At 38.8% G+C, this 24,024-nt stretch overlaps 3 protein-coding genes across 4 annotated transcripts in view; all 3 read left to right on the top strand.

Annotated features, from left to right (window-relative positions):
- Positions 1 to 24,024, top strand: part of LOC144629129 (ZP domain-containing protein-like) — a 51,191-nt gene that overhangs the window by 6,974 nt on the left and 20,193 nt on the right. The gene's annotated exons all lie outside the window — the stretch shown is intronic.
- LOC144628977 (uncharacterized) overlaps positions 1 to 24,024 on the top strand; it is a 77,655-nt gene that overhangs the window by 43,325 nt on the left and 10,306 nt on the right. The gene's annotated exons all lie outside the window — the stretch shown is intronic.
- Positions 1,812 to 22,962, top strand: LOC144629041 (uncharacterized). 2 transcript variants are annotated; one of them, XM_078487205.1, is made up of 8 exons: positions 1,812 to 2,102; positions 5,215 to 5,397; positions 7,329 to 7,523; positions 10,048 to 10,352; positions 16,206 to 16,347; positions 19,503 to 19,665; positions 20,908 to 21,104; positions 21,403 to 22,962. In XM_078487205.1, the coding sequence occupies exons 1-8, from the start codon at positions 2,057 to 2,059 to the stop codon at positions 21,684 to 21,686; spliced, it is 1,515 nt and encodes a 504-aa protein (XP_078343331.1). In that variant the 5' UTR covers positions 1,812 to 2,056; the 3' UTR covers positions 21,687 to 22,962. The 2 variants fall into 2 exon arrangements, with proteins under 2 accessions (XP_078343331.1, XP_078343330.1); XM_078487204.1 differs by having other exon boundaries at positions 5,206 to 5,397.

Here is a 24,024-nt window from a genome sequence, read left to right as displayed (position 1 = left end):
TTTACACACAAGATTAAGGTGACATCAGCCTCAAAACTGGCTGGTACTTGGTTATTATAAGTATCATATTTATGCGACGGTCAAGACAGACGCATAACACAACAGTTTTTAAAGGCAAAATAAAGAGGTCGCTCGTTCAGGAAATCTACGGAGTGGATTTTCCTGTAAGTTGTTGTGCGTAAACTGTAACTGTTTGGCAGCGTTTTGAGGTAATTACAAAAAAATTCACCGTGACATTTTAAAAATAGTCGCATTTTATTAAAAACGAAGGCTTCCGAAAATCGCTCACAGCTTAAACAAATCGCGTTTGATCGCCACAAAATTTATGATTTTATATAGTTTAAAGATTATTCTTTTAGATTCTCAAAAATCTAAGCAATCGCTTCACGTTTCCCCGTTTTAAAACGCGCTTGAAAGAGGGAGCTGTCAGCCTCATAAATACCCCCGGGCCACCTTAAGATGGCTTCAGGGGCGGATCCAGGATTGTTTAAAGGGGAGTGGCTGTTAGCAAGTATTTGTATTTCATTTCAAGTTATTCAAAATCTTCACACCTTTCCCAGTTTCATTGTTAATATTCTATAATTATTTTAACATGCTTATTCGCCGGATCTAGTGAAGTAGCTAGCCGCTCGTTATGGTTTAATCATTTAATTCCCGTTTTTGGCATTCTATCTCAGCTTGAGCAGTAACGATGGGGAATAACTTTTAGAACACATATGTAGCGGATTCACCAATGAACAAGTTGAAGTCCCTTTGACATCAAAATCATTGCCATGACAACGTCGATTCGAAAGGTTAAAGGAACCCTATTTTTGACCTGTTGAGGCTAATTACTTGAAAAATAAGGAAACTGGGGAGTTTTTCATTCTGGGGTATTGTTACTTAGCTATTGTGTTGCACCCCGCCCCCGTTCAGGTGAGCTTCTCTTAAAAGAGAAGGCGCTGTACCTTTTTTTTTTTTTTAAGGTTAGTTATTCGATTTCGCTAATTAACGCTTGTCACTCAAGCTGTTGTTAGTTCGCAAACTGGTTCTTAGTTGGAAATGAACACTTGGCAGTGCTTGGCTTTTAGCGAGCCACACCAGGGAATTGCGTTTTGCTCGATGTGCTTGAAATGAGCTCAGTTACCCTTATATTTTTTAGTAAATAATGATTAGCTTGTCAAAATACAGCTTGCTGTAATGTTAAACCAATAGAAATAGGTTCAAAGCCGCCTTTTTTAAAAAAAAAATGAATGCTAGCTGCATGGATATAGTTGTAAAGGCACAATAACTGTGATAATCTGTTTTTTATAGTTCACTGATTTCTTTCTTTCATGCTATCACTCCATTTTATGCTATGTTATTAAATTAAATCTGTTCTTAAAAAACTTATTAATAATTTATAAAGAAAATACAAAAGAAATTAATGTTTATATCTGATAAAGACACGAATAACTTTACGTCCAATTTTCTAGGCCAAAATAACCCCAAATCTAAATATTAGTGCAAGGATGAGTAGATCTACATCAGAAGATTTTTAAGCCGTTCAATAAATTCGCAGTTCGTGTTTTATCAAGTCTAAAACACTCGGCTGCGCCTCGTGTTTTAAACTTGATAAAACACTGCTGCTCATTTATTAAACATTACATAAAATATGTATTAATTCAATATTCATATCGGATCTTGGAGTCCTGCTGGGAAGACCTTTCACTTGGTTCTTTCACTTTCTCTAGGTTTCATACGCAAATCGAAAAAAGCATTTTTAGGGACTCCAGTTGCCTATACGTCAGAAGTTTGCGAAGGAACTAGGGAACAGAACTAGGGTACGGCTTGGGTAGGAACATCTCGTACGGGCTTGTCTTTCTGTATTTTACGTTTTTTTTTTTTCGGCACGCTTCGCTCACCTTTTTCGTTTTCGTCCTATACCCCACTAGGGAGCCTGTTCGCAGGCTAATTCGTCACGCGTTGCTTCGTAATAATCATAACCTTAGTGCGCGGTTTGGTTGAATCGGTCGGTGGTAATTTGGCAGCACTGTGTTTTCAGGACGATCTTATCCATTAGGGTTAAGAAAGAGAAATGAAGGCATTTCTTGTACTGTGCGTCTCGCTTTACCTTGTGGAAGGTATGTCATATTTATTGTTTTGTTTAGTCAATCCAATTTTGCAAGGCTTGATGAAGTGTTTGGTTGTGCATTTTGTTGTGAGAGGCTTTTCCGCATTCTCGGCATGATCGAAACATTGAACGATTTCTTCATTCCGCATGAAGAAGAGGGCCTAAACGTTAGGCATGATGGCAGCTTTGGACAGTCTGCTTTCACGTACGGTTCTTATGTACCAAATCAGTTATAACTCTATTATATATGTGTACATTAAAAAATGAAAATTAAACTTGGATAGCAACTATCAAACAGACGTAAGTGAAGCGTTAAAAAACTTGAAAACGTTCAAAATGTTGTTTCCAAACCACTCAGGTTGTTTCTTTTTTACTTTTGATAGTATCTGTTATTAATTTAGATCTTACGAAAGGTATTTACCGCAGCTATTTTTTTTTTTTTTCAGTTCTTACTTTGAATTCGTAATATGTAGTCATTACACGGGGAGTATGCAAAGTAAATTCTGAGAGACTCAATTTCCACATTGTTTATGGTTCTCATTATACGTTTCTTTTCACATAAACACTGTTAGATTTAACAACCTAATATATTCATTTTTCTCGATTATAAAATGTGTAAGTGCTGCAACTTAATATGTTCATTTTTTCGATAATAAAACTTGTAAGCGCTGTGTTCGACGTTTAGTTTCCGCGTTCAACAACGGTTAAAACATAACCTAATTTGGAAGATAGAAGACAAAGAGCTTTCTTTATTTTATTGAATATTACACCGCAGTTATTACATACGACACTCCAGAGCTTAAATAAAACCAATAATGGCGGTGTATTTTGCACTTTAAGCAAACTTATTGACTTTCGTTTAAGACTCTTGGTGTATCATGTACTACACCACTATCAAGGGCGGCGTTTTAGGTGTTTTTTTTTCTCAACCTTTTTTTACTTTTACAACACGTTTCCTCTCCGATTTATTCTTTTGAAGACCGTTCCACAAATTAATAAACTCTTTATGTTCTTCTACAAGATCAGATAAAGAATTGTTATCAGCCACGATATAAGCCACTACAGGTATATTTCCCACAGTCTTGGGTTTAATTTAGTAACACATCTTAATCTGCTATGCGAATTCAATTAAACAAAACCGCGGGGGACAAATGCGCAGACTTGAACACAAAGAACTGTAGTTTTAATGTTGTGTCTAGTATTGGAAATTTTACCACAGTTACAACCCAAGACAAAATTATTGACACTACGGGCTCTTTTTAGGAAGCAGTTTTGTGTTTCTGTTCGAGATAATTTGAATGGCCCTTTTATATACCCAAACAACATCAGTTTTCTCTTACCCTTTTATACACTGTACCTCAAGCATTAAAATGCACCCATTTACTCGAATATTCCATAAAAGGGGGTAGTGCCCCGCGTTGGTCGGGGTGAGTGGGGGGGGGGGGGGTGGGAGGGAGATGCAATGCAATTAGTGCAACGCATTTCAATGCTATGTGACTCGTGTTCAGATAGCCTCCCACGCGGTCGTTCTTAGGGGCGATCGTGTTTCACTCCTCCCCACGAACGCCTGCTTAACCGAGGCCAACATTCCTTTCCGCCGCTAAGTCAATCAGTTTTTACCTACCAAAATCCGAGGGTTGACCTTGACCTTGACCACAAGTTAACAAACTGACGCGAGTTTTTCATGCGTCTGTACTGTTATTGATCATTAATTGCGTCATAACATTGTCAAAGTAGCTGTGGATCCTCGAGCCGCGGGCGAGTGGATCCGCAGACTACTTTGACAATGTTTTGGCGAAATTTGTGATCAATAACAGTACGATGCATGAAAAACTCGCGTCAGTTTGTTTTTTTATTATAACATAAAGCCAGAATGGACAAAATAAAGTCAAAACGAAGGATAAAAAGGCAAGAAACTCAAATTTTATTATATCTGACGTGACCAAAATCAAAAACTTGTCTCGCTCTCTTATTGATTAGTGGACAAAAAGGAGACTTTCTATTGGCTGAAAAATGACAGAATTGACGTTTCACAAAAAGTTGCATAAATTAAAACACTTTCGAATGGCTGCACGTCTTTTAAAGAGAACTGTTTAAGAACAAAGCTGCCTATTGATAAGTGGTCTTGGACTGATTCTGAGACAAAATGAAGACCTGGGCCTGGCCAATATTGCAGCTGCTGAAAATTCCGTGGACGGAACACTCTGCAGGAATTTGAGCCACGGCAACTGATGTTGTTGTAGCACTCGATGCGATCGGGAAGCACGCGGTCGCTGTTTGTTCGCTTCTGGCAACTGGAGCTCGACCTTTCTGAAGAGGGTGTGACAATATATCGAAGCAATTCTTCAGTTGGTCGGTAGAGGGTCGTCTGCTGTAGCTTGCTAAGCTTTGCTCATTTGCATGGCCAGAAATGCTCATGATGTGTCGAGCTGGAACGCAAGAGTCAGACCACAGCGTGATTGCAGTTGCCCGTATGCAATGGTTAGTGTAACTCTTTGACAGGCCAGCGCCGATAGAAATCTGCTTCATTATGCCCGAAAGTTTGTTGGTTCCGAATGGTTTGTTTTCGTACCACACTTGATCAGACTGTTGGAAGTTTGCTCTCGGCTTTTGAAAGAAGGCCTCTTGCTTGGGGCTAAGCTTGTTGACGTACTTGCGAAAAAATGAAAAAGCATTGCCGTCCTGGCCTGTGCTGTACAAGCGGGTCTTTCTTTCCCCGCTGAGATGCTGGTACTATCAAGCATTGTTGACCATTCATCAAAGCATTCAGTGCACTTATACAATACATAAAAGTTCCACAGAGCGCAACAAGTTAACTTGTAGTGGAGTTTACCAATTCGGTATTTGTGTGACTTTACTGACGTAATATGAATGTTCTAACTTTTTCTCTACATAATTTGCGTGGTAAAGAAATAACAAAGTAGTCGTGTTCCGCCTCAGTAGTAATAGAAATCGAACCCCGCGAGAAATGATTACGTAGAAGGGAACTTTTTTTTTTAACTTATAGTCTGTAATTTACGAATTATGGAATAACTGTTTTTGTTTGGTTAAATTATTGAAGAGAATATAATAGCCTGGATCAACATTAATTCATTTTATTTCGCCTTTCTTAGGGACGGCAGCCTGCCCGGAGCTGAACACTCCTCTGAATGGAGCCATAGCCTGTTCCACCTGGACGGTCAGTCTGATTTGTTCGCCGTTTTGTAACAACCGATCGGATTTTGCACAACACTTGACTTCAAGCATGTGGGTTTGCGGAGCAAATGGGAATTGGCTGCCAACGCCTTCATTACCGGATTGTTCAAGTCAGTATAAAGTAAAAATTAGCGCCTTTACACTTTTTCTTAGTTACGAACGCCTTTATTTTTAATCACGGCCTTGGAATGTAAAAAAGAACACTCTTTCTCCAGTCGTAAATCATCTTGAACATATAATTCGGAGATCTTTCTCAGCTAACATTATGCAGCAGTGTTACATTTATTATTAAAAACTAGCAATAACATATTGCAAATCCTGCGTTTTGATTGGTTGACAGGCAATGGTATGTTTTCATTTTGTTTTCCACGTTCACCCTAACGAACAAAACTTCGATATCCCATTTTCCAGAGAGATAGAGGGAATTTGAAAAAAAAAATAATTTTCTATGCTATTTGGCCAGCCGTAACAGCAACAAACTACGAACCATAGTATAAAGGAAACCGACGCATATCGAAAGATCACTGAAAGAGTCACCCTACTATTCGATTTTGTGACACGAAGCTACGAATATTAATGATATTTATAACAAGATTATCGGAACTAATTGTTTCTTAGCACACCCTATATTCACTAAATTGGAGCGCGCATAGCTTAAGTGTTCAATTATAAGGTGTACAATAACGAAGTATCGTATTACGCATGCACGCGCTCTTTATTTGGTTCCTTATTGTCATGATCACTGAGTACTCCTTGCATGGTATTCCTAAATTCTTCAGTTTTAAAAATGGTTTTTTTGTCAAATCGGACTCCCGCTACGCCGCGGTCGTCTGATTTTGTTAATCCGTTCGTATGATTACAGACCGAATAGGACTTCACTCAATCCTATTATCATTATTAAGAGGCTGTCTTTCTGATAAACACCCACTCAAATTCGCGTCAAAAAATAATTTTGCCTGAAACTCTGGCAACTAAAAGACAAGAACTAAAACAGTTTTGGTTTGATTCAAAATGATTTTCTGGCCGCGCTAGCTAGGAGTCATTAAATATTTTGCCTCTTCGGGCCAACCGCAACGTCTGGAAATTTGAGAAATAGACATTTTTCGAGCCGCTGTCAAATGTTTCATTCGCATCGAACACCGACAATTTTTGTATTAATTTTTTCATAAACATTTCTGGTTTTCCAAGAAACTAGCAAGTTTTCCCTCGATTAATCATGATTTATCTGGAAATGCGAAATCGAGGATATAATCACTTCTACCTATGGCATTGAACGAAGGTTGAAAAATGACCTTGATTTAGAAGCGAGTATTTCAATTTCGTGACCTGTACGTTTTAAATATTTCAAAAGTTAGGACCATTTGTATCAGCACATGTGCGAGTAATAACGACATTCCCGCTTATATATCGTCATTATTTCTCGCACATGTACATGTGCTGATACAAACGGAGAACTTGACAGCCTTTCCAAGGACAGGTAACGACTCTGACGTGTTTTGCACAAGGACAACTTCAACGCCAACTTTATCAGACAAACACTCACCAAACCTCTCAAACGACCGAGATAGAAAGAAGTACATCAATGTTATACATCAAGGGTACTTCTGAGGCCATCGCGGATCCTCCAGCCCTACAACATCCATAGCCCAAAACTGATAACAAAACTTACTAACCAACTTGAAAAACGAGTGACTCAAGTACTTCGATTGTCAGGCTTCCTACATCAAAGAAACCAGTAGGGACCGCAGCAGGAAGTTCAACACGTATACAAACGGGCGACGAGAAATTGGGATTTCAAAAATTACATTTCTGAACATCATCGACTTACAAACCACAGAATCGTCTGAGCTCTGCTCCATGCATACCACCCATCCACAGCACAAACTGTTTCCACAGACTGACAGATTATCCATGAGTCAAAAAAAAACTTATATAGAACACCTTGAAGAATCCCTTCATCACAGGAGTGCCTGGCTACAAAGCCCGTTTAAAATTAATGTAACAGAAACTGAATATGTGTTTATCTGTAAAAATTTCACAGGGGTGTACCGTCCAGGCGATGTCCGGATGGCAATGGATTTGCATTACTACTATGGTAACCGCAGTACGGCAGAAGCCCAGGCACGAATAAAACAAAACTTTATCAAGATTCTGAATGAATCTTTTTACAATACAGTCTGTCAATACCCATCGTTTAGAGACAAGTGCAAGCCTGAAAATGTTAAGTTCACATCAGGTGTGCTTCAGTTGCATTTACTTTCTATACTTTCAATTTTATTTTATTAAGAACTTTACATTTAGGAGATATTTTTTTATAATGCGAAGGTAGATGAGGCCATAGGTACAAAAACTAAAAGGCGACCAATTGTAATGTTTCGGTTAAAATCCCTCCCCGCAGCTCAGGCGGGGGGGGGGGGGGGGGGGGACCTTCTCCACTGCATCCCTTATTAACGCCGGACTAACATTTTAAATCCTGTTTTCATCTGTTTTGCCTTAGCCAAATCAAGGACTTGGAGAAGAATAAGAATAAAAAAAAAATATTTAAAATTGAAGGAAGCAACTCAACAGACTAAATTCTTGTGATTAAATTACTTGCATTCCACAGAACAAAGGGCCGACCAATGGCGGTTTTTGTGAAATGAGGATTCGCCGGCCGAATCGATTTATCTGCCACTTCTTCAAAGTTCGAAAACGATTAAAAGCAATATACTACGCAAGTCTCTTTACGTTGATCAGTTAAGATTCGACTTTTTTCAAGAATGCATGAAAAAAAATATATCTCTTCAGGACAAGGATATCAGTTACAATTGGCTCGTCAAGAAAATCGGTTAACCAACTTCGCCGTGGCTTAGGTTTTGTCGTAAATGAAGAATACAGCGTTTAAAATGTATCAGCAAACACCAAGGTTTGCGTAAAAAAAGATCGACCATGCCAGTTAAATTGACGGTCAGTTAAATTGTCGAATTTTAAAAAAAACTTCAAGACACGAAAGCATCGCACTAAATCGTTTTTCCAGGTAATTCTTCTGGTATCGAAAAGGACAGTCATTTATCTTCTTAACACTAAATTTTCATCCAATTATTTCGTTTCGCAGCTACTTAAATAAAGGGATAAGTTTGACCTATTTTAAAACAAATCAAGAGTGTGTCAATTAAATTTAATTATGTTGTTGTTGGCAATCCCTCATAACGAGTATGATGTCTACTTGACAGTGATTAAAGGGCGCTATGTCATGCAATTTTAGGAATTTTGGCACTGACCAACTGGTCATAGAATTAACTGAAATATCACAAGAACGGCGTAAAACTGTACAATAACTCAAAAGAAACACAGAGAGGTGAAAAAGGGGCATTGATGGGCAAAATTCAAGAAAATGTGAACATATTGCGTTTGGGTAAACTTGAAAAAAGTCGGGCTTCAAGTTAGAGCTCTTAATTAAAGAAAATAAATAGAATTGTTTAAAATACCGTGACATAGCCCCTTTAAATTATATTAAATTAAATTGAATTAAATTAAAATAAGATTAAATTAGTTTATATGAGTTCTTTGGTGACTATGCAGTCCGATTCGTGAAGAGCAAATTCTCTTTGGGAGTTTGGACGTAGGCATACCGACAAGTTGACTGGCTTAACGAAGTTGCTTCATGGTAATATGAGACTCAATACTTGTGACGTGATATTAGCCTCTTCGAAAACACTGCTGTTTGTTCGTCTGTCATGCCACTGGCGGTGTTCAAGTTTTATCGATTTTTTCGAAAACAAATCGATATTCAGCCAAAAAAGCATATTGTGATTCGTTTCATAGTAAGACCTACTTGTGATAAGAATAGAGAATATGTGCGAGATCCATTTTTCGACACTCTGCCAAGAAATTTCGATTTTGTTTGATTTTTGTGAACATGTCATGTTCTTAAGGATTTGCGTTATGGTTTGCGCAAATTCTTAGTCATTCTTTAACAGCCTTCCCTTCGCATAATACTATTCTAAGATTTCTTCAATTCTTAAATGAAATTTAAAATTTGAAGACAATTTTGTACGGCGCAAATAATGACTCAAATAGGGTTGCAGGTTACGGGCTTATGGGTTAGGGTTAGGGACGAGTTGTTGGAGTAAAGAGTTAGATTTAGGCTTATGGTTGCAGTTTCAGCCTGGGTTAGTCACGTGACAAGCAATTCTGCCAATGTAGCCTTGTGACTGTATTGGGCCTAAGTAAAGTTTCTGGTCGAGCTATAATTTCAAATAATTTACTCCCCTTGCTTCGACTTTGGGCTGTGGTCTGATGATAACGGTTTGAGGGCTAGTGCTTTTCACCCTCCCCCCTTACTTCTTACTTTGTGCTCAAGTTGACACAAAAACATTTGCAGAAGGACTAGTATTGATTTACAGTGGAACCCCGATATAACGATATTCGATATAACGATATTCCCGATATAACGATGAATATGTTATGTCCCGGCAAAAGTAAAATGTATGGGACGGAACCCCGATATAACGATTCCTCGATATAACGATATAATTTTACTGCCCCCTTGGCATATCGTTATATCGGGGTTCCACTGTACCTTGCATGTTTGAAGAGTCTCCGTGTTCGAAAGAGGAATTGACTGACAAATTAAAGAGTATTTTTGGTTAAGAACCAATGGCGTGTCTCAAGAGGTAGTGGGCGACACGGTAAATATAGTGTGAGATTATCAACACATAGTCGTACAGTCCCATTGAAGTTCTAATGTTGTTTTTGTGTGGATTCCGTTGAATTGTTAGAAGCCTGTGAAGCTCTCGGCATGAAAAGTGGTGCAATATCTGACGGACAAATCAGTGCGTCTTCCACATGGAGTAACTATTACGCCCACCTGGCCAGGCTAGATAATAACAAGGGGTGGGCATCTGGTATAGCTACCAATGAATGGCTTCAGATTGATCTTGGTGTTGGGAGCCCTGCCGTCACAAAAATAGCAACACAAGGACTTCAAGATTATGATGAGTGGGTAACTAGGTACAAACTAGACTATGGTAACGATGGAGTGAGCTTCCAGTACTACATGGAACAAGGAAAAATTATACACAAGGTAATTAAGACGCAATACACGGGAACCGATCAGAGAGTTCATATTGTAGATCTGAGCACGAACCTCAATAAATTTTCTATGGTTTAAGGAGTCTCAAAAAGCGTTTTGTGTGGCTTTTTTTCCTTTTTAGAAGAATGTTTGTATCTTTACGTACGTGGAAAGATTATTAATAATCAAAATGCACTATTTTAATCACAACACATTAATTTTGTGATTTAGTCCGGCGGCTTAGCTCGAAATTTTGGGTAAATTGTGCACTTCTTGATACAAGCATGAAACTTGGCACAAAGATAGAAGTCATCAATACAATTATTTTCAGATATAGTGCCAAGCTGAAATTACGTCAGTTTTCATAGAAACCACAATTTATTAAAATTCATGAATTAATTAAAATTCTTAGTTTAGCAGCAGATACTATCATTTCAGTCAGTGGTACCAACTTGTTTACTAAATACATGTTGTTTATCACACGCCACTAAATTTCAACTATGCGTTGCCATGACAACGGTCAGCTGCAATTTTAACGATCATTGAAAATAAATGAAATCTTTTCATCCCATTGATGAGCCTATGGCTGGATTGACTATTACATACAATACAAATCATGACTTTGCGCACAACTTCGTTGCCTAGATGATTTCACATTTCCGTAACGGAAAAAACTTAGTCGCGAAGGCACTGTCCATCACACACACAAAGCGGGGTACATGGAAGATCTGCTTTAACACATTTACATCTTTTGCCGCAGGTCTTTTTGCAGCCACAGTGGACCAGCTCTTTACAGCTGACAGCCGCTGCTGGTAGGGTAACCCATAATGGTTGCATCTGTCCTTCTCTGCTGACAGTCCAGCCCCAATCTGTGGGGTTAGGAAGCACAGGCATTGGAATGGTTGCTTGTCCCCACACGAACCCTCCTTGATATGTGGCGCGCTTTAAGTGTTGTTCGAGAGCATCATGAGTGGGTGGAAGCTCTTCCAATCCTCTTCCTTTCTTTGTAAACAAGTACTTTTGGGCGTCGTTGACCTGGAGCACATAACGAATAAAAATACAAACGTACACGACCTGAGAAAAAGTCATCAAAATCTATTCATTTATATAAACACACACACACCTTGTTGAGGTGGCTAGTCCTGTCGTATATCAGGATGACGTATCTCTCTATAATGGACAGATTCTCCTCGGAAATAGCAGAGGGAGCGCTTGCCAGTTCCAGAAACGCGATTGTAACTTCTGGAAAGTTTTCCCATGCTGCCCAGGCTGTTTTTTTTGCCGTGTCCTGCAAAGAAAGATGTCGTGTCGCACCTGTAAGGGCGTGGAACACAGGGAGACACTTCGATTTAGATGGACCAAGAGCCTTTGCAAAGAGATGCGCGGGCAGGATATTGTGGTTTTTTCCTGTCCCAAAGGACACCAAAACTTCCTTTAAGTCTAAAGTAACAACGGTAGCAACAGCTAACACAACCACATCAGTGTCTGCTGTTCGAATCATGACTGACTGGGGACCATTTTCTATTGCATCAGCTAAATGAACCATCATTCTCGTGTCCGCTTCTTCATGCGAACAGATTGACAGTTTATTGCTTCCTGTCGCAGGTGGAGAACAGACCACCTTTGTTCCGTGTGTGGCTATGATCTGTTTTCCCTCGATAGCCATTGCCACGACCTGCTCAGACAGGAATAAGAACAACTCCTTCTTGTTGTCTTCTGAACGTAAGAATTCTTGCCAGTTTCGTGGTACTGTAACAGATGGAAGAACTCTCCTCACCGTTACCTCTCTTCTCCCTTGTGCTTGCTTTCAAACTGTTGAAAATGTATTCATCCCAAACCAAATCCAGTCTCTGTATATTTTCTAGTGACTTTGTGACGTATGACAGGAAAACCTTCTCACTGTAATCCATAAAGGTTTTACAGAGTTTCGGCTTTAGCATCTGAACACAGAATGCACCGTCCAGTATGACAACCGACGGGTTGGGGGATTCTACTGTGCCAACAAGTTTGTCCATACAGTGTATTAAGTCACTTTTGGTACCTGATCTAACTTTCCCACAGTCGGAAAGCGAAGGAGGGGAGCCTTGATTTTCATGCGAAAAAAACTCATCAAGATCACCATCACGACTTTGACATCCGATGTGCAGCTTTGAAAACAGCTGGCAATCCGTTTTTACTGATTGCAGCTTCATTTTCTCTTTGGATGTTGAACTCTTTGACACAGGTTTCCGCAAAGGAAGATTATTTCTTGAAATGCTGTCGTTGAGTGGCTTAGATCTCTCTTTAAGCCTTTCTTTGATGAAAGATTCATACTGATCCTTCCCAACTGACTCAATCTTGTTCAAAGTGGCTTTCATTGCTGGGTCAGCTATGTCTTTGGATACAAGTGAGATCAGGTCTGTGCTTTCTTCTTCAAACGGATTGCCAAGCTCTTCTATAGTAGAAACAAGAGATTGAACATGACTGATGAAGCGCATTTGACTTGCACTGGATTGCTCATGGTGTGGTGTGCGTGTTTGATTGGGATTATCCTTGTTTTCTGCACGGTCAAACTCTTCTACCATCCTTGCCAGCTCCGGTCCAGCCACCATCCATCTTAAAAGCGCACTAGGATTCTCCGTGATTCCAATAACCCCGCCGTCTCCCTTGATTAACTCATTGTTCTGTTCACGAGCCTGGTCTAGTGGTATAGACGAAAATGCATTAGTCGTCTTCTGTACTGTGAACTTACCACTACTAATGAACTCCTTGTAAACATACGGTTGTTTTGTTGGTAGTTCTGCCATGTCCCTGATATGTATAGGTAGCCATCGCGCGTAATGGGTACGATCTAGAGCGAACATCCAAGGGGTGGTTGCCATTAGAGCAGTCGTATACAGACTGAAGTCTGACTGACGAAAGGAGCGCACAAGGATCAGAATTAGTAACTCAAACTTGAGGATCATATGCCAAAATTGAAACTGCGGAATCTTGCTGGATTGATTTTTACTCCAGTCGGAGAATGGAGGAGCGATTTCTGTAGATTCTTCACAGTAGTTCCTGTAAGCCCTCTGTTGGAGTATATACAGCGAGGATGCCGTAACTTGATGTACATATCTAGTACGTGTGATATGGGCAGAAGTTACTAGTAACTCCGCCCTTCCAGATGTGGTTATCCCGGCTTGCGCGACAGCATCTGTCCATCCACTTCCTAACAGCCAAGATCCTACCGCTTTTAGAGCTGCTAACTCTATATGGAGTCCCCCAAGCATAACGACCAGCTTATCTTCTCCCATCGTGTCTGGATACCTCCACTGTATTTCCTTAGCTAGGGCATATAGGGGTTGATCGAATGCTATCACTGCAGCTTGTCCCGGGTTAAGGTATTCTACAGCTTTCATAACAACATTTATTGTATTCTTGATCATGGCTGGAGAATGAGCACATTCTGCGAAGAGAGGCAACAAGGAACTCTGACATCTTGCGTTGACGTGATTCTGCCGTTCTCCATGATAAGCAGACCATGATACCATTGCATCCGTTTTCTTGTTTGCGGCTTTGCCATTACCAGATTGCTTCGCAACATTGGGTAACACAACCTCTTTGTCTCTCTCTTCGTGTTCTTCTACATGTTCTCTCATATGGTCAAGCCATACAGTCTCTTTTAAGTTGGCCAGAGATAATGTTTCATCATCAATCTTTAGAATACACTGTGTACTTGGCACTTTATAACCACCTTGATTTTGACTTGACAAAGGAGGTATGTTAGTGTAACTGGCTGGTAGTGGTGCTATAGCTTTCCCTGCAGACACAGTCCTTTGCTTAATGCTTGCGTTGTCTACACCTTCCCCTTCCACAGTAGGGTGTTGTATCAGTGAAATGCCAGTACCATGAAATGAACTTATTGCCGTTGTCGACGAAGTGTTATGGTCGATGTTATCAACTGCGGCTGTAGTAAAAACGTTCTTTGTCAGGTTGGGAGGGCATACCGTGTCCGTTTCTTTGAAGTATTCGCAAACTGCATTTGCCATTTCTGATGACAGCGTAGCACTTCATCGTACGAAATCGACATGCCAAGAAAATGTAGCATATCTATAAGATCTCTCTTGTGTGTTTTGACATGCACCATCACACCAATGTATATTGGCAGTGGTGTTTCTTGGCTTTTGACATGCCGAGTAAACTCTTCGGTTTTACGGGCGTGTTTCACGCTGTTAAACTTTAGTAACTGAGCTAAAGTTAATGCAGTTTGACTTGGCTGGCATTTAGTGTTTCGACCTTCCAGGATCACATTTACCAATGACAACAAGGTCTGTGGAATTGATTCCTGCTGGCAGTTCTAAAACAAATGTTCCATTAGCTTCGTATGAATCACTGAACAGACCTTTACGCACTAAGCTAGCTGCACGCTCCAAACACATTGCAGTAGCATCGTTGTCCTCTGAGGAAGCGTCAGCAATTAGCGTTCCTACTTCTTCATTAAACACCAGCAACACGTCTCTACCTTTGGAATGAGCAGTCAATCCAGGGATTGCTTCTATAAGCTTCTCCTTTAGACGAGTGGAGTGAATCTCTTGTGTTTCCACCGTCATACCATGTTGGGTTAGCCTTTCGCAATACTCTTTTTTCAAATCCGAGAGCTTGAACACCGTAGCATGTGGTTGTCCCGTCCTAGAATTTTCTATCTTGGAGATCAAATCAGCCAGAGCTTCACTATGGACCATGACTTGACTTTTCTTTTCTGATGACAATTCCTTGTTATGCTCCCGCGCGCGGTTAAACAGCGCTGCTAGGCACCTTGCGTGATATTTGGCTCCAAGGGCTATCATGTCACCGCCGGTACTTAGCTTAGATATTAAATTGAAATCGCTTATTTCATGAGCAACAGATCGGACGCGAGAGTCGATATTCTTAGTAAGCGCCTCTCTTAAATCACCCTTGTCAGCTGATTCCTGGCAAAAGAAACACACTGGACCTTTTTCGCCGCCTGAAAAAGTACTTGACCGTGTCCGTTTCTTGCTTATCTGGCCATGAATGTCTGCCGGGATTTTGCGTTTTAAAACGCGTTCCAGTTTTGTCTTGTTGTGCCCATCGCGACAAGATTTATGCCACATGGCACAATGATTTGCTAATGTTGAAGCAATTCCATTTCCCTCGTCCAATTGGTGCCATTCAACTGGAAATCCAATTCTCCCGCCTCATGAAATGACGTTAAGTCCCGTTCAATAGTTAAGTATCCGGCACCAGAGTCGTGTCGTTTCGAATTAGCAGGACACTGAAGTTTTTCAGCTGTTTCCTTCTGGCAAAGAACACATTTTAACCAGTCAATAGCTTGAGGCAGCGACATGTCTCTCGCAACTAGAAATTAACCCATTTCTTTTCTTCTCTGTCCAAACTCACTGTTTCCTCTTTTATATAACAATTTCTTTTTTGGGTGCACCGAGTCGTACGCACAAACTTTAGAACACTTTTACACACGTTTGTACACTCTTACCTTCCTACCGCGAAAAAGTGCAGAAACAGCACGTGCACACTATTTGCAAATTACGGACTGCATTCATACACTAATTTTCTGAGAAAGTTATTAGCATTTAAAAGGAAGGAATAAAATAACAACTCGAGTCCTAATTTAAATATATTTTATTTTTATTTTGAAATAAACGTGCATAACTTCTCGAAAAAGAGCGAGAACATGTACTTCGCGGGGGGGGTCTCGTGACTGGAAATTTCATTTGCTGCTAACTAGCTGAAATAAGAAAATTTGACTTGGCACTATATCAGGAACTGACCAGTATGTAATTGCTTATAATCCTACAAAGTCTGGTGCTTGTATCAAAAATCGCACAATTCAGGAGCTAAGCCGCCGGACTAATTTTATTGATTTAGGTATTTGTTGGAAACACAGACCGGGACTCTGTTGTATCACATGACCTAAACCCACCAATTACAGCACGTTATATCCGTTTTCGACCAGTAGAATACTATTACTGGATAGCAATGCGAGTGGAGCTGTACACATGTCAACGAGGTAAAGTAGAGTCATTGTTAAACAATCAGACTCCCAGCTTCAGGTTTCTATTTAAACAATAGAGTATTTCTGTCGAGGAACTATCGGCTGATAGTTTTCCCGCGGAAATTTAATGTTCTTGAAACAAATATTAGCCCGAGAAGCGAAGATTCAAACGCTAATATGCTAGTTTTAAGAAGATCAAATTTCCAAGAGGCAGCTGTCAGACCGATAGTTCCGAGAAAATAACACTCTATCGTTTTATATTTTTACCACTAGATTTTCTTCGGTGTGCACATTCAAAAATGGGAACTTAAATTATCTCTTACTTTAAAGGATAAAAAAAAACTTATTATAAGCCGAAAAATAGCAAAAGAAATAAAACCACCCATTTTTACTACGACCAGCAATACTAGCTTGCCCAAAACGAACGGTCGGATAACAATTTAGTGTTGGGCCTATTGATAGCGGTGTGTGCGTTGTAAGCAGACGAGCGTGACGAAAATACTTTTCAAATCCAGAGGTTAATTCATAACTCACCAATTCTGCCTCATACAAATCAAAAATCTTCGAACGAAATCGCTTGTTACAACTGTGTCAAATTACTTCTCCCTTATAAACTGCACTTGCATTGGTTCTCATAGTACAGTAAAAACCCGCGTATAAGAACACCTATTTTGGCGGTTCAGGCTGATTTGGTTCTTATATAAAGGGTTATAATCTGCAAAATCAGCCTGTAAGTGTTCTTAAGTGTTCTTAAAAATGTTTCTTCAAATAAGGAACATACTAGGCTTCCAATATATGAAATCAATATATATATGCACACAATTGTATTTTGATTTTAATAAAATTGATAAATCAAGGCAATACTGTACTGTAATTGGGGTGGAAACATTATGTTTGCAAAGAAAAGTAGTGTTGATCTTTGATATTTTTCCATATAAGAACAACTTTCATTTTTCAGGCTGAATGTGTTCTTATATAAATGGTACTTTTTTTATACGCGGGTTTTTACTGTACTTCAAACCTGATTGGTGTGACAAATAAACATAATTCATTCACTCGCACTGGCTGACTGACTGACTGACTGACTAGAAGTAGTAGTGGCCTGTGTTTACTAAATTAGTCCTTGTTCCTGTTTGTTTTTACAAACAAACATATCTAGGCATAGAAATGACATCTTTTGGTTGTTACACCTATGCAAGAGAGAAAATCAGCAAAAGGCTGCCAAAATTATTTCTATCATCAAACGATTTCTATCCAACACTAATTCATCCACAATTGTGATACGAAATAAACTTTTTGATGTCCTTGTTAAACCCATACTTTTGTATGGTTGTGAAATATGGGGACCCGAACTTTTATCATACAAAACACATTTCGATAAAAGTACAATTGAACAAGTTCACATCCAGTTTTGCAACCAAGCATTAAATATACCATGGTATGCAGAAAACGTAGCATGCAGAGCAGAACTAGGTCGATAGCCTTTGCCAATAGACATAAAAGCATCTACCTTCTGCTGTTTTCAAAGATTAAAACATAAGATAACCAATCCAATATTAAATTATGCATTTCTTTACGCCCAAAAAAAAACTAAATCTGTCAGTTTATTAAATAATGATTAAGCATTAGGAATTCACTTGGATATTGACATATCAGCTCAACAACTTTCAACGAACTCTTGTTCTAAAATTTAACATAGGTTAAGAAAAAAAATATTTCCAAAATTGGTTGAAGGTCCGAAATTGCGCGTCAGTCAGCTCTAGAGAGAATTTAACACACAAAGAGGTAAAGAAGGACTACCAATTAGAACAGTACCTCACTACAGTTAAAAATCGAGCGCATCGAATAAGTATTACTAAACTGCGATTAGGGGTACATTCCCTACGCATACAAACTGGAAAATATGAAAAAGCAGAAGCATCCATACCAGTTGAAGTACGAAAGTGTTTGGTATGTAAGGAAAACGGACAGAGGACGAACAGCATTTTTAATGTATTGCAAAGGGTATAATGATGTTAGAAAAGAGCTTCATTCCATTGTGTCACAAACTGATCCTCGCTTTGTAAATTTAACTGATCATGAAAAAAGTATGTACCTTCTTAAATTAGTTAATTACGCTACCTCTAGAATCATAGCTAAATATATCAATCTCTTCAAAAAAGAAAAGAGAAACCATTCTAAAGAAAACAAAAAGAAAAGAAATTTTTAATTGAAAGTTAAATCAATTAATAGTTTCATAATTCATAGATCAATTGTTACCGTAAACGTTTGCATTATAATTTCATTGTTTGTTCTTAAGGAATTTGTTACCATAGTTTTTGTTACCTTTATTGTAACTAGACCAATACCTCCCTTTGGAGTGTAAGGCACAATAAAGATTGACTGTTACTGTTACTATTACTGACGCACTCACTACATAGTCTATCGCGCCGACTAAGTAATATTTTTGGAAAACAAATAACTCACAATTAAAGTCTTGTGGCAGCGTATCCGAATCGTTAACGTTGAGGGCGCTTGCGTTGTAATCCGGAGGTCCCAGGTTCAACCACTCCCACCTGCCAATAGCTTGATTTGTTTAAGATCGTCCCAAGTTCAAATTCTTGGTCACGCTTTGTTGCTCAATACCTTGTGGGTTTGGGAGTTAGTGATTTGTGTGACTATCCACATGATTATTTCAATTTTTATTACAAGGTTAGTGCATTTTTGCGGAGTAGATATTACTATACCGACTTTTGCACTGAATATTTGCGAAAACTTTTAAAACAGCAGATTGGCGATGGACAATATACATGTAGGGTTTCTTCCACCAGGGTTATAAGAAAATGGATGGGAGGCTTTTTCTTTAAAAAGTTTCTTCCATCTATACATAGTATACAATAGAGTATTGAGCATTTCAAACTATCGAATTAGAAACAGCTGATTGTGAGGAAAACCCGCAAAAATGCGGGATCTTCAGCATCTAAGGATTACACAGATAACCTGCTTACGTTCTGATTGTAAACTTGTTCAACTTATATATGCAATCAGTTTAGGAAATAGCATCACGAGAAACCTTTTCTTACAACACCACAAGATAGAAATGCATTTGTAGTTTTGGAATTTATTCCTCAATACTATTGTTCTTTGTACTTACTGTACTTTTGTTTTTTTATTATTTTCGTATTGACTAGGCATCTCTTCTACCACCACCTCAACTCCTCCAACAGCATCATTAAAGGAAACAGAAGCATCCAAACAAACGAGTATTATAATTATAGGAGCTTGTGTGGGTGGCGTTTTATTGCTTGTCATTGTCATCGTTGCTGTTGTGCTGGCTTGCAAGAGACGTAACAGGTGAGAAAAACAGAACTGAGGCGTACGGTCTGATGCTCCCTACCCCCACCCTCTCCACAGGAATAATTAATTAATTAATTAAATAATTGATATAAAATTAATTAATTAAATATTAATTAATTAATTGACTCTTAAAGTTTACACCATAGCGACTTAGCGCTTTAGGAGTTTAGCGGACGACAGCCCCAACAAAATATCACAATAGTGCATTCTGCTTTAAAAAGGCTACAAAATTTGGCCAGATGGGTTTCATAGTAAGAACAGACTACATTTATATTCCGTAATTTGCAGCACAATGTCCACAAAACTCGAGCAACGAAAACATGTTGCTTACCGTCAAGTCGCTCTTCTCCTGGCCGGCATAAGCAAAAATGAATGCCACGGGTTTATCAACAGCAGCATCAAGTGTTATTCAACCAAGGAACCTTCACAAATATTCAGAAAACGTCTTTGTGCAAGAAAACATCCAGTTTTTACCACAGCAACTTCTGCATGCACACATTGTATAATAGAAATTTCCAGGTGGATCCTTCGCCAACTGCTCTTTCAATTTTCATTTTAAAAGAACTTCAAAAGCTTTGATTCAACAGCCAAAATGTTTTAAAAGCAGGGTTTGGATTAAGATTGATGGTTTGAATTGTGTCAAAAGACTATTTTGCCGTGTTTGAAGATTCTATAAACTCTGTCGTTCGCGCATGGCTAGTGCCGCTTGTATGTTTTCCACGCATGAATGGAGAGATTAATTAAATCGATTTCTTATGGTTTCCTTCTAAGAAAGCTAAGATTGCTTTTTGTTGAGATCACTTCGTGTGTACTATTTAGGGGAGCATGGATAGCGCAGTGGTGAGAGGGCTCGCTTCCCACTAATGTGGCCCGGGTTCGATTCCCGGACCCGGCGTCATATGTGGGTTGAGTTTGTTGTTGGTTCTCGTCCTTGCTCCGAGGGTTTTTATCCGGGTCTCCGGTTTTCCTACCTTCACAAAAAACCAACACTTCTAAATTCCAATTCGATCAGGGATTCAGGGCCACAATGAAAACTACTGGGACAACAGTAATTGTGTTGTTACGGCTTCAAAAGTCGTTTTTTGTATATACTAAAGCAATTATTCTTTAAAATCTTGGTGAATATATAGCGGCACAAAATTCAACTCGCTGCTTCCCGGCTCGGTAAATATTCAACCACTATTCACCTCGATTTCAAAGAATAACTGTTCAATATGGCTTATTTCGTTCTATACACAGGTGCCTCCATTCTTGTTGCTTTGCTGAAAAACCTGAGATGAGCAGTGACTCGCACCGTTTCAGGGCGGACAATAACGTCGTTCGCAATAACCCAGTATTTGGCGAAGATGACTTAACGTTACATATGAGATCTTCGCAACAGGAAGAGACAGGGGAGGGCCAAGCCGAGGACCAGGAAACCCAAGAAACTGGAGAGGGTAAATGAACGTGTTCTTAGATATGCATATAAAGACAAGAACATGACAGACGATGGGCTGCAAAATTGGATCGGTTTGTATAGCACATTAGAGGGTCGTCGTATCCAAGATATGTTAATCACAATTAATAGTTGTTTTCACTAGAAGGCAGCGACCCCTTTTGTTGACTTATTCAAAGTAAAGAATACTATATCATCTCATCTCATTTCATTTCATTTCATTTCATTTCATTTCATTTCATTTCATTTCATTTCATCTCATCTCATCTTATCTTATTTTATCTTATCTTATCTTACAGATAGCAGAGGCGAGACGGATCCAGTATACAGTGAAATATCGGAGATCTTTCTGCACTCTTACGAAAATTCTGGAGTTGCTGGTCTTAACAACAGCCATTACCAGGAATTACATACTGCAAATGGGAGATTAAATGCTCTGTATGCAGGACGTAACATTTCCCTTCTCAGCAACAGCCATTACCAGGAACTAAATACTACAAATGGAAGATTGAATACTCTTTATGCAGGACTTAATAATTCAAACCATTCCTACGAAAATGCAGTCACTCAGTCAAGGGTGTAAATCGCTTCGCTCAATAATAAAAAAGCGTCCTCAGTCTACATGTCGTAGCAGGCCAATACCTGAGACGTGCTTGTCACTTCAACGGTGGGAATATGAGACCTCAAAAGTGCCGGGGTAGTTATAAATTTTAGAGCTTTAATGCAATTAATCTGACATTTTGCACCAATATAGAACTCGTAATTTACTACAATCCTATGTCTTTAGTATTTTAGATGTCGACTTTTTGGCGGGAAAATGACGTCACCAAATTGCCGGCAATTTTTTTTTTCATTATGCGATATGTCATGCCGCTCATCTTACGAATAATTTTAACCACGTTCCTTAAATGCTTTTATTCAATAAAATCCCTCAGAAGAAAATTAAGAAAACTGAGAAACTATTTATTGTCACGAAATTCCTTTGCTAATAAAAAGTGATACAGCAGGTAGACAAGCTCTGCTCGTTGTTGTCAAAGAGCTTTTTGATCAGCTGGATCACTTGTTTACTTCACGGCAAGTCATTAAAACCCCTTTTTAATAAGTAAGGAAGAATTTTATGCCTTCTGAAGTGAGTAGCATATCTATAGTTCACCATTTATACATTGCACTAAGTATTTGATTACAATTCGTGATTAATAGATGGTTAGGAGTGAATTGTTAAATTTAAGCTTCAAATTAAAGTAAAGAATTGGTTTGAGTTTCCCTGAATTTGGGTTCATCCTCGATGTAAGAACCTGCGAAACTCACGATTGGCGTAATCAAAAACGATTAATACAACAAAGAAATTCGAAACAATGTAGAGCAGGAAAACAATACCTCCAAAACAAAGAAAATCTCACATGTTCTTACACCGATGTAAACCCGGAATTTGAATATTATATCAAAGGTTCAAAAAAAAAATAGCGGTACATTAAGTACATCCGAGTGAAGCAAATCCAAGGGATGCTCGGCTCGAGTGATCGGGAGTTCAAAGAAATCTAGGGTTTTCGCTGTACATGTTTGTATTAACACAAAAGCCCAGTTTACTCGGTTAAGGCCATTCACACTAGTTCAGTCTTTAATTCAGTCTTGCAACTTGCAACGCAGCAAACGTTGCACTGCCAGTGGCCAAAAAAGAAATGCTCGTGGAACACACCATTTTTGTATATACCTGCATGTATTCAACAAAAATCCGACTCTGAACTGTAAACAAATGTAGCATGATAGGTAGGAATTTTTCAGCTTGCATGGTTTTTAGAGCATTAAGGGTAAGCATAAATTTTGGTTGTTCGATACTAGTTTGCTTTAATAAAAAATAAACCACAAAGCATTTTTATTTTTTTCGCGGCGTGACAGTGATGTGACAGTGAAGACCACCTAAACGGCTATTTTGCAGTCTAGTTTTTGAGTCTAATGCTTGCGTGCGCTTTGCGCATGCGCATTAGACTCTTTGTTATATGAAAAAAGCTGTTAGCAATCCCAAGGGAATGGTTCGGGATCGATAATCGTTCGCTGTAATGCAGAAAACAATGATCAGCTGCAAGAACGGACTCCGTACGGACACGCACGATTAGTTTCAATTAAAAACAGCCAATCAGCGACACGTGTTCCCACGCATAATTAAAAGTTCTTTCTCAAGTCACGATTATTCAACACTTGAACAGGACGAAATAATTTTCCAGTTAAGACATTTGTAAGCTTTTTGTGAAAATAAATCTTCGTTTTCAGTTCAGTTAAGCACTTGTGTTTTCGTCTTGCTTAAAAAGCAAGACGTCTTTGAGAAAAAATATTTCGACGGCGACTCGCGTTTATTTACACAATGCGACCAAATATTTATTTTGTTTTAAAAAATAGAAAACTTTACCTCGGTTTTTGTATTTAAGTCATTCGAATTTTGACCAATTTTTTCTTTACAGTGCAAACAAAAACCTTCAAAAATAAAAGATGTACATGGATAAATGTAAATCAAGTTACGCGACTAAATTAAAATGCGTTTGTTTGGCCGCTTTGCAGTATTACACTGTCCCGGCCTTTGCCATACACTGAAATCGAATTTCATGCTTTTACGACTCTCAGAGATCTTAAGTTCTTCTTACAGCTAGAAAAATCATAAAATGGTTACATTGATATGGAAGTGATGATTCGCGAAATTTGTACATCATGATAAACAGTCTTCGCTCCTGTGTATGGTAGCTCGATAATAATTGCCTAGTTTCCAGCGTTCAAAAGGTCATCATTATATTGACGTGAGCATTTACACCCGTTTTTAGGAAAATCTGTCACTAAGTGCTTACAGTACAATGGAGTAACAGTCACTATTTCAAGTGCTTTTATTGCAAAATCTGTTTCAAGAGTCATCATCAAAATGGTGAAAAATCTGA

Source organism: Oculina patagonica, chromosome 10 (genome assembly GCF_052425735.1).
Source record: "Oculina patagonica isolate OP01 chromosome 10, crgOcupat, whole genome shotgun sequence".
Taxonomy (NCBI): domain Eukaryota; kingdom Metazoa; phylum Cnidaria; class Anthozoa; order Scleractinia; family Oculinidae; genus Oculina; species Oculina patagonica.
This window is presented reverse-complemented; position numbering and strand designations above follow the sequence as displayed.